The sequence below is a fragment of the Sinocyclocheilus grahami genome, unplaced genomic scaffold, assembly GCF_001515645.1.
Source record: "Sinocyclocheilus grahami isolate Dianchi unplaced genomic scaffold, SAMN03320097.WGS_v1.1 scaffold117.1, whole genome shotgun sequence".
NCBI classification, from domain to species: domain Eukaryota; kingdom Metazoa; phylum Chordata; class Actinopteri; order Cypriniformes; family Cyprinidae; genus Sinocyclocheilus; species Sinocyclocheilus grahami.
In genome coordinates this window covers 1,287,392-1,298,742 of record NW_015505296.1, presented here as the reverse complement: position 1 = coordinate 1,298,742, position 11,351 = coordinate 1,287,392, and the positions used below count along the sequence as shown (strand labels likewise).

General features: G+C 35.5%; 1 protein-coding gene across 3 annotated transcripts in view; it reads left to right on the top strand.

The window, feature by feature from the left end:
- Positions 1-11,351, top strand: part of LOC107589536 (annexin A11-like) — a 23,642-nt gene that overhangs the window by 3,955 nt on the left and 8,336 nt on the right. For all 3 annotated transcript variants that reach the window (XM_016278010.1, XM_016278011.1, XM_016278009.1), the window contains 7 exons: positions 2,907-3,134; positions 6,074-6,156; positions 7,924-8,262; positions 8,876-8,963; positions 9,228-9,322; positions 9,749-9,862; positions 11,244-11,334. In XM_016278010.1, coding sequence (XP_016133496.1) covers positions 2,915-3,134; positions 6,074-6,156; positions 7,924-8,262; positions 8,876-8,963; positions 9,228-9,322; positions 9,749-9,862; positions 11,244-11,334 — 1,030 coding nt within the window. In that variant the 5' untranslated portion in view covers positions 2,907-2,914. The remainder of the gene's footprint in view (positions 1-2,906; positions 3,135-6,073; positions 6,157-7,923; positions 8,263-8,875; positions 8,964-9,227; positions 9,323-9,748; positions 9,863-11,243; positions 11,335-11,351) is intronic.

Below are 11,351 nucleotides of genomic sequence, written 5' to 3'. Positions count from 1 at the left end.
GTGTCACATGATCCTTCAGAAATCATTCTAATATGCTGATTTGCTGCTTTTAATTATTATTATTATTATTAATGTTTTTTGAGCAGCAAATCAGAATATCAGAATGATTTCTGAAGGATAGTGTGACTGGAGTAATGATGCAAAAATTTAGCTTTGAAATCCCTATAAATTACATTTTAAAATATATTCAAATAGAAAACAGTTATTTGAAATATATTTCAAAATTGTACTGTTTTGCTGTACTTTGGATCAAATAAATCAGATCCTGTTGTGGATGCGCTCTTCCCATATCAACACGCTGAAACAGAGATAAATCAGATATACATCAAATAAACACAATATTACAATGTACAATTGCACAAAAGGCTGCAAACGACAACGCACATCTGAAGTGTCTCTGAAGGAAATAATGCATTATTTATCGGCTTTAAGATATCGGCCAAATTTTCTTATCAGGCCGATACCGATAACAGAAAAAATGAGCATTTATCGGCCGATACCGATATGGTGGCCGATATATCGTGCATCCCTAATATTATATCTATACGTTTGGAAAGGCTGACTGTTTAGATTGCATCATATGTTGAGGTGTGGTGCTTTTTATCTCTAAAAGTCTGTTTATACTGCCCCTTTCCTCTGTACATATGTGTTTTATGGCAGGTGAGGTGCTATGACGAACAGCTCCCACACTAAGTAAAGGTGATAAGACTGTATGCGGAGTGTATTTTACTTTCAAATACACAGTATTAGTTTCCATGACCAGTGACCACATATAGAGCTTGAACACAGGCTAAATAATACTATGTAGCTGTTTATTTGTAAGTTCACAAAATATGGACATCTCTCAATGCATCAAGGGTCAGTGAGCAATATTATAAAAGCCCTGTTTTTTTCATATCTTATCTGCTCCTATCATGTTATCCATATAATTTGCAGCCCATGTACTATATTTTCTAACCCTACTGCAGATAACGTTGCCTTTCTGCACTGCCTCAATAGTCAGATATTTAGCAAAGATAAAAGAGCATGATGCTTACATACAGTAGAGCTCAACATTTTCCGCTAGCTGTTCTATCCATCGGTTGTTGATTAGTGGGATTGAAGGGTTTTGTAGGAAAAAGGGGGCGGGGTTTAAGCAGACAAATCATTGGAGAAGTCTGGCATTTGTCACCAGATAGAAGTCTTTTGTTTCTCTGGAAGATTTAGTCATGACATTTTTATTAAACATTAAAAATGAAATAAGATTGATTGATATACACCAATGAAATGTTCACATAAGATCAGTAGCATACATTTTGAAAATTATTTTTATTTCGTATCGTTAAGTTGAAAACACGTTTACTTGTGGCATCTACAAAAGCATACACCATCATTTAGAAACCTCAGAGCTCATGGGCAGTCTTACGTTAGTTTAATATGTTATCACTAAAAATCTATTTCCCTAAGGAAAAAAATACTTTTACTTCCTGAACATTACCGTAGTCTGTCTTGAATTAGTTTTATGTAATGTGTTTCTATGGTTTGTACCACATGGGAACTCTTTAGTTAGACACACTGAAAAAAAAAGAGGGCTTGATTTTGAGAGCATAGCCACTACTTTCCATTCAGGTCAGAAAAAAAAAAATTCTTTCTGAAAAAAATTAAGCTTTTTTTTTTTTTTTAAACAAATAAATGCAAATCTTCTGTATACAAAATTGAAAGAAACTATATTGTTTTGTTAGTTGACCTACGTTGTAATAGACTTCATGCTAGATTAGACTAAAGGTAAATGTTGCTTTATTTAACAGAGGAACATCTCACTCTCAACATCTCAAGTCAGGTGTTAAACACAGCAGAAAGGTGTCAGTTTTGACTGTTGTCACCCATCTAGACTGAAAGAAAATGGGTGATGTTTTTCTACAGTAGAACATGCTTGCAAAACTATTTGAACAAATGCACCCATGAACTACTTCATTAAAACCAAATCAACTCCAGCAATATCACTATACTGACCATTCACACAACTTTATCAAACTTTTTTGTGCATTGATAAAGCACAGCATTATTTACAGCTATAAATATATATTATTTAGAGATGTTTTTAGATGTACAGCAGTCTGTGCTCTCTGAGGGCTCGTTGGCATTGTCATTCAAACAGCACAAGAGCAGGTGTAGCAACCAATAGACTGTAGGATGGAAGGGCCTAATGGATCAACATCATGTATCCATCTAAATAGAGCACTATACAGACATGGCATATTTTTGTAGACCAACTCTGGAATTGGAGTTTGGTATTATTGCAGAAAATAAGCTCTGTGACCAACAAAAGTTTTATGATTCTTACACATTTTGTTCATCAAGATATTCTTCACAAACGTTATGAAACCTAAATACAATCAGCAGAAGTAAAAGCTAAATTTAGGTTATAAACAAGTTACACCATGTTCGCTTGACTTCAACATCACCATCACTAAGCATTCAACAACCCTTTCAGTCTTTATTTTAAATCTACAAGTTGGAAAGATTGATTTAGAATAGTTTCATTGTGTATAAACACATGGCTGTAAAAGTGGACTAGTGGTAACCTCTGTAGTCCCATTTAGCCACTTGTTAGCAACCAACTTTTTCAAGACATCTTGAAAAAGTTGAATTCGTGGGAATGTTGGATCCTGTCCTAGAGTCTCGGAGTGCAGGTTTTCAAGTCATGTAAAAGCTTAAAAAAATCAAAAATGGGGTATCACTTGACCGTTACATTGACTTCAGATGAGCTGGAAGCATCTGATGCATTTGCGTTTGTTAAAGAAATTACAGTTCCCAACTGAACTAAACGTTGAAATCATTTTTTACGTTTCTGTTTCTGCAATCCGGGCTTGTGAAGGTTTACTCAATACACAATTTTGCAACCCATACTTTTTTTTCAATTTCAGGCAGGACAATGAGTTATCCAGGCTATCCTCCACAGTCCGGCTATCCTCCTCAGGCCGGTGGATACCCACCCCAACCAGGGGCGTATCCTCCAGCTGCAGGAGGTTACCCCCCTCAGCCTGGGATGTACCCCCCACAGGCGGGTGGGTACCCTCCCCAACCTGGAGCTTACCCGCCCCAGCCAGGTGCCTATCCTGGCCAGCCAGGGCCATATCCTGCTGTGCCTTCAGGTGAGCCACTGTACCACCAGGAAACTGCACGTAGCAGGGTGTTATCTGGTAGATGATTTCCATATGTGTGCATTGTACTGCCTTACATCATACTGAAACGTTTATGAAGGTTTTATTTTAGACATAAACTGAGTGGACAAACCAACTTTGTTTTGTGGCGCTTTCACTGAACAGTGATGAATAGTGATGTTGACACGGTAATGTGGAATTTTTAGGTAGAGCCAGTGGAAAAAAAGTGAGTGAGTGACTGAATGTATAGTGAGTTAGAAACGCTAGCTAGTTTCTAGCATTGTCTTGCACTGACAGACATTCATTTGGAGGCTCTTTTTTTGCACCAGAGGTCACGTGGATTACATTACTGAATGTTCTGTTGGAAGGAAACCATTGACTTGTTGACTAGTTGGTCACACATTTTCCATAATCGGCTTGCTTTAGCTATTTTGCCACACCAAAATGTGCTGTTTGGTGTGTATACATGCTAACACTTTTGACCTTGCTTTGTTTTACTTATATAAGCATTACTTTCATTATCAAAATGTTCAAAACTCTAAGGCATTGTTCACACTTCTCACTAATCTGATTTGGTTTTCAGATCTGATCTTTAGCACTGTCTGTCTGAACTATCAGTTTGCTAGCAATGAAATCTGATCTGTTCTGACAGGGAAGCAAATATCCGGTGTATCCACATCAGTTGCGCTAGTAGTTATATAAGCGTCAACACGATGCCTAGACACCTTCTCATACAAAAACTGTCAGTGTGGAAAGTTTGCCTCTGTTCATGTCTATCATGATCATACTGCGGTGCTGAACTCCTAGGCACATGAGAGAACATAAACACTAAAGGTATAGTACACATTGGTGTAGTGCATTGAAAACAGTTCACTTGTTCACTCATTCACTATGTAGTTCTTAGTGACTGTCACATTGTTTCCTAGAAGCATTGTTTGCTTTAAAAGGGTTAGCGGACATAAATAAATGTATTCATATTTGAAGATCACACACATTGCATATCAGATTAAAAGTCGTACAAATATCCAATCAATTATATGAATATGGCCTATGCTCGTTCAACAGTAGTTTTGCTCGCTGAAATAGATTGTTGTTTTAATGTTGAAACAAGTGTGCAATTTTTAATGAATGTATATATTACATATATTTTAAAGTTGGGGTCAGTAAGATTTTATATATATTTTTTTAAGTAATGAATATTTAATTCAGCAAGGATGCATAAATCAATGTATACTTATAGTGTTACAAAAGACTGACTTTTGAAGTGTGTGTGTGTTTATTTATTTATTTATGTTTTCACTAGTTCATATTTATGGCATTTACATGGCCTTGTGATGTGACAAATACATTTTAAAAGACTTGACACAGCCAATTACTCAAATAATCATTAAATGGATCTTAACAAAATAGCAAAAACTAGTGATGGTTAAAATTGTTTTAGGTGGAGTTCAGCATGTCACATGACAGGTCAACTTCCCAGTCTGTTCCATGAAAACTTACCAAATATACAAATAGAGGAAACACCTAGCAGAAAGAGCTTAATAATTAATGTGCAATCAATGTCAGTGCAATGTTACCTGCCACTTCTTATTACCATAACAAAACCTGCTGCTCTGGGTGTTTCTGTTTTGTCTTATCACATCAAAACAGGTTCAGAACTGAAAATAATTTTTTTTTTTTTTTTAAGTAATGAATATTTAATTCAGCAAGGATGCATAAATCAATGTATACTTATAGTGTTACAAAAGACTGACTTTTGAAGTGTGTGTGTGTTTATTTATTTATGTTTTCACTAGTTCATATTTATGGCATTTACATGGCCTTGTGATGTGACAAATACATTTTAAAAGACTTGACACAGCCAATTACTCAAATAATCATTAAATGGATCTTAACAAAATAGCAAAAACTAGTGATGGTTAAAATTGTTTTAGGTGGAGTTCAGCATGTCACATGACAGGTCAACTTCCCAGTCTGTTCCATGAAAACTTACCAAATATACAAATAGAGGAAACACCTAGCAGAAAGAGCTTAATAATTAATGTGCAATCAATGTCAGTGCAATGTTACCTGCCACTTCTTATTACCATAACAAAACCTGCTGCTCTGGGTGTTTCTGTTTTGTCTTATCACATCAAAACAGGTTCAGAACTGAAAATAATTTTTTTTAAATGAATATAGTTAGGAGAGGATGCAGAGCCCTCGGGGTACTGCACAGAACAATGATCAAAAGTTGATGTCTAGATTATTATCAGCCTGTCATTTGATACAAATTGTGTACTGATTTCCCCTATACACACTGTTTTGAAGTCAACATGAAATGGTCACAGCTCATTTTATTTCTGTAATCTGACATGTGAGACAAGATAGTCTGTAAGAGAACAGCAGTAAACATCTGGATTGTGAAAAATAGGCCAGAATGGTTAAGATATGTTAGATAGCAGAATGGAGATTACGCTGTAGGTGGGGGGAGTGAATGTACAGTGCTTTCTTCCACCTTCAATACCACGACTGAGGCGAGACCCATTTTGTCCCAGCAAAAATGGCTGCCCACTGCTCTCCGGGGGTGTGTGTGTGTGTGTGTGTGTGTGTGTGTATGTATGTGTGTGTGCTCACTACTCACTGCTGTGTGTGTGCACTTGGATGGGTTAAATGCAGAGCACAAATTCCAAGTTTGGGACACACCATACTTGGGCAACACGTCACGTCACTTTCACTTCAGACCAAGTACATTACATTTTTCTCTTTGGAATAGCATGAAGCATTGAAACATGCACTATAAGACAGGAACATGTTTTAATGAAGTAAATAAGGTTGGTTTTGATTTCATTTCAACTGTGAAGTGCACTGCTATGGTTCAGTCATAATTGGTGTTGGAGTTTTAGGTTTTTGTTTATGTGTTTGCTTGTTTTAAATGCATGTATTTGCAGGAGGTTGGGGTGCTCCCGGTGCTCCTATTGGCCTGGATAATTTGCCGAATCCTGGATTCAACGCATCAAATCTCCCAGCAATGGTAAGTTCTATAATAAAATGATGTATTGCGTGATCAGAAATGACACTGGTCTCCATTCTCAACAGATGCAGGTAATTTGATTCCGGTCAGCATGAACCGCATCGAATCCTTCCTTTATCAGCTTTGTACGAAACTGTGCTCTTGTGACATTGATCCCGTATAATTGACCTGTCATCAGAATGTGCTTTGACCAACAAATTTGGCCCTACTCAATCTACTGATGCACAGGCTTCTTTAGAGTTTTCTCCGTAATCAAATTTACACATCAGAGGAAATGTGAACAAGTGTGGATCCATCTAACTACTGCAGCAAGGGCAATATTACACATAAAACATTCTATGATGTACAAAAAAAAACATACACATTAGGTATAATTAGCTAAACATATTACATTGGTACTAAGACAAAACCTCAAAGCACCAATAAGAACACAGTGATGATTTAGTTATAGAGCTGCATGAAGAAGAAATATCCTTAGAAATGAAGAATACTTTTTGGGGGGATTAATTAATTAATGTGTTTGAAGAGGTTTCTCTTCGAGGGATCTATCCTTGTGAAAAAGAAATACACTGTGCATTATTTAAAATAATAATATATAATTTTAAAAGAATATACTTAAGTGCACACTGAATGTAATGTTTTCAGCAATTTAACTGCATGTTAATTACAATTAAATGAAATGTCACACTGAAGTAGGGCTTAAGTACATCTTTGTATGTAATTTCATAATTTCTCCTATTGTCTTTGAAATATGGTTAAAGTGAACTGCCGAATATATTCATAAGTATTTATGGTTTATTTATTTATATACTTATACCTTAATGTCATTTCTATTGAAACTTGTATGTGATGTACATACTGTATATTTGTAAGTATTACACATTTGTAATGATGTTGCAATTTAGTGCATTTAAAATATATTAACTAAAAATTGATATGGAATAGCACACTAAAGTTTAAATTATTATCAAGTACTTTGTTATTCTTTAGGGTTAAGAACATTGCACTTTAAAGTAAAATTTTGAAAAGGTATTATTGCAAAGTGCAGTTTTTAAAAACTATACTTTTAAGATTTGAAATACACTACAGGTGCAATTGTGATACAATTAACCACATTTCTTTTTCACAAGGGAAACTTAATAAATGGATACAAATATATATTAAAACAAGCATTTCCTGTGTTCTAATTTAAAATTGATGCTGTCCTCAGGTGCATAAAAGTGCCCAAAAGTTTAATAAACTCCAGTAGACTAGCAGTCATGAATTGACCACCTTGCTTTCTGGTGATTTTGGTGTTGGTGTCAGCCATTTAAAAAAAAAACACATTGGTTGACCACTACTTTTCATGGAAATATTTTTGCAGTATGATGCTTTAGCTTGACTAAAAGGTCTGGTTTCATTACTCCTCCACAGTACTTCTTCATTTAGGGTCAGCAAGGGAAAAATTGTGAATGTGGAAACTCTTACAACGTGTCAAAAACAGTGTCTCTGTGACAACCGTGTGCAATATGATGCTTGTAGCTTAAGTCAACAGAAATGTTTTAGTGCAAAGCCACACTATCTAAATAAACCTCTCCATGAATGCACACTTGTTCAACGTCTTCCTTATCTCCCTGTCCTGGCCTTAATCATTTCTTTGTCCTTCAGTATTGTAATTTCATTGCTGTATATGTTACGTTTCCTGCAAATTCTGCTCTACTGTCCTAACTGTCATGCTCGCTGTCATGCTTTTTGCTTTTTTCGTCCCCTCAAAATTTTCCATCACAGGCAAATCAGTTCGCAGCCAATAGTGGATTTACCCCAAATCCATCCATGTTCCCTCAAGTGCCTGGTGGCTATCCTGGCCCCCAACCTGGGGGCCCACCAGCCCCCTCCCCTAACCAGCCCTATGGCATGTACCCTCAGCCAGGAGGAGGTATGCCCCAAGGTCCGGGAATGGGATACCCTGGAGGCCCACCCCCGGGTCAGCAGATGGCGGGCTACCCAAATGCCCCAGCACCCAATCCGTCCATGCCTAGCTATCCCAATGCACCCTCACCCAACCCGTCCATGCCTGCATACGGAGGAGGTTACGGAGGAGGTGCACCTGCTGTTCCAGCTATCAATGTAATTAACTCTTAACTATTTTTTTCCTCTTACAATTTAATGCAGTATACAGGGTTTCTGAGGGTCTTAAAAAGGTCTTAAAAAGTCTTAATTCATCTTTCCACAAATGAAGGGCTTAAAAGCTCTCAAATTGGAGCAGAAAGTCTGCTATTAAATGTTACATGCACTGAAAATAATGAACTTCCTTAGTATTTTTGTCTTGTTTTCCAATACAAGTATACTTAAATCAAGATACATTTACTGGTGCAAAAGATAGTTTAAAACTTGTTTTCAGAGAAATTGAACAAAATGAAGTGAGTTTATGCTGAAAACAAGAAATATCTGTCCTTTGAATTAAGTTGATTTTTCATGTTCTTGTTTTAATCCATATTAGTCTATATAAGATATTTCCTTATTCTAGTTAAGCTATATTTCGTACACATTATTTTTAGATATAGAGAACATATTGATGAATTATATTCCATAATTCAATTTATTCCTTAAATTTTCTTTACTTGGTCTTTAAATGGCCTTTAAAAAATATTTATTTACCTTCATAAAACCTGCAAAAAGCCTGAGTATACACAGTATTTGTGTCCTAAATTCCCTGTTGTTTTATTTTGTTTATTTGTAGCGTGGATTCAGAGGGACCATGCAAGACTTCCCTGATGCTGATCCGCTAAAAGATGCGGAAGTCCTCAGGAAGGCCATGAAGGGCTTTGGTGGGTTACTCTTCATGTTCACTTTCCACTTACTCTAATTCTTAGAAAGCAGCGTCACTCATTCTCCTTCAGGGTTAAAAGGCGTTCTGTTCTTTTTGTTCTTTGGTGTTTATCTATTATTAATCTCAGTTTGATCCCTTTGTGATACAGATGACGGATGTTTAAATACTGATACCTTTTTTTTAGACTGACATGGAGCTTTCCAGAAAATGACTCCTGTGTTTCCTATATTTGCTGCTAATATGCATGGACATGTTTCAACAGGCACTGATGAACAAGCCATCATTAATTTACTAGGAAGTCGCTCCAACAAGCAGCGTGTACCACTCTTGGTGTCATACAAGACTGCCTATGGAAAGGTAAAGGGAGAGCATTAGAGCTTTTTAGATATTTGCTGTGCAGCAGATACAGCAGCTGCCCCTCAGGTTGAGACCAGGTTTTATTTTAACAGCTAATTGCTTTTCTTGAAAGCTGTGAACCATGCATGATGTGCTAGTTGGTGCTAGGCAGGTGGCGTTAGTTGGATGAAACGGTCTCATTCTAGAGAGCATTTGATTGGATAAATATTTATATGCCCCTGAGTACAAGATTAGACATCAGTATATTTGGTATATTTTCCCAAAGGAGGAAGACTAAAAGATAAATGACAAGATAATTTTGTCAACACTAGCATATAGATCATCAAAGCCTTAATACAGAAAAGAACTAAATGCAGCAAAGTTCAGATTTTGTTATGGGTTAAGAAAAGCATCACTGATCATTCTCGTGTTACCCAATGCTTACAGGATTTGATTAAGGACCTGAAGTCTGAGCTTTCAGGGAACTTTGAGAAACTGGTGCTGGCCATGTTGAAGACTCCAGCTCAATTTGATGCATATGAGCTCAAAGAGGCCATCAAGGTTTGTGAAAGTACTTTATTAACAGGATGAATACAAATGAAGCATGAAAAAATATTCAAACAAACATTGTGCAGCTTAGCACCCTCATATGGATAACTGATGCAATATATAATATATAAACATACTGGATTTACAGTTACTATTTTCCCAAAGGAGGAAGACTAAAAGATAAATATGACAAGATAATTTTGTCAACACTAGCATATAGATCATCAAAGCCTTAATACAGAAAAGAACTAAATGCAGCAAAGTTCAGATTTTGTTATGGGTTAAGAAAAGCATCACTGATCATTCTCGTGTTACCCAATGCTTACAGGATTTGATTAAGGACCTGAAGTCTGAGCTTTCAGGGAACTTTGAGAAACTGGTGCTGGCCATGTTGAAGACTCCAGCTCAATTTGATGCATATGAGCTCAAAGAGGCCATCAAGGTTTGTGAAAGTACTTTATTAACAGGATGAATACAAATGAAGCATGAAAAAATATTCAAACAAACATTGTGCAGCTTAGCACCCTCATATGGATAACTGATGCAATATATAATATATAAACATACTGGATTTACAGTTATAGCTTAGTTATATTTATATACCATTCAAAAGTTTTGGGTCAGTAATTAATTAATAAATTAATCAAATGAATTGTTTTATTCAGCAAGGATGCATTAAATTAATTAAAAGTGACAGTAAAGACATTTATATTGTTACAATTTTATTTATATTAAATAAATGTTCTTTTGAACTTTTTATTCATCAAAGAATACTGAAAAAAAATGCATCACGGTTTCCAGAAAATGAATAAGCAGCACAACTGTTTTCAACATTGATAATAATAATAAAATATTTATTGAGCAGCATATTAGAATGATTTCTGAAGGATTATGTGACACTGAAGACTGGAGTAATAATGCTGAAAAATCAACTTTGCCATCACAAAAATAAAATACAATTTAAAATACAAAGAATATTAATTTTTACTGTATTTTCAGCCTTGATGAGCATAAGGCACTTCTTGTATATGTATGTATATATATATATATATATATATATATATATATAAATACATGTGTGTGTGTGTGTGTATGTATGTTTAAACATCATTGTAATAATATAAAAATAATAAATATTAATTATTAATAATTGTTTGAATTCTTAATTATGCATATAGTATTACTTTTATATGTAGCACTGTTCTCTGAGAATAAAGAAATAGTTCATCAAAAACACAAAGACAAAGGGAGAATATCTGAGGAATTTTCACGTACCTACAACAGGTTTACATTTTGAGTGAATTGTTCCTTTATGGTGCACAGATAAAAGAATATATGATTAGATGTTTTGATATGCCATTAATAGAAATGTAATCTGCTGATTATTTCACAGGGAGCAGGGACAGATGAGGCCTGTCTGATTGAAATCTTGGCCTCTCGCTCTAATGCAGAGATTCGAGAAATCAATCAAATCTTCAAAGCTGGTGCGTACTAGAGTCAT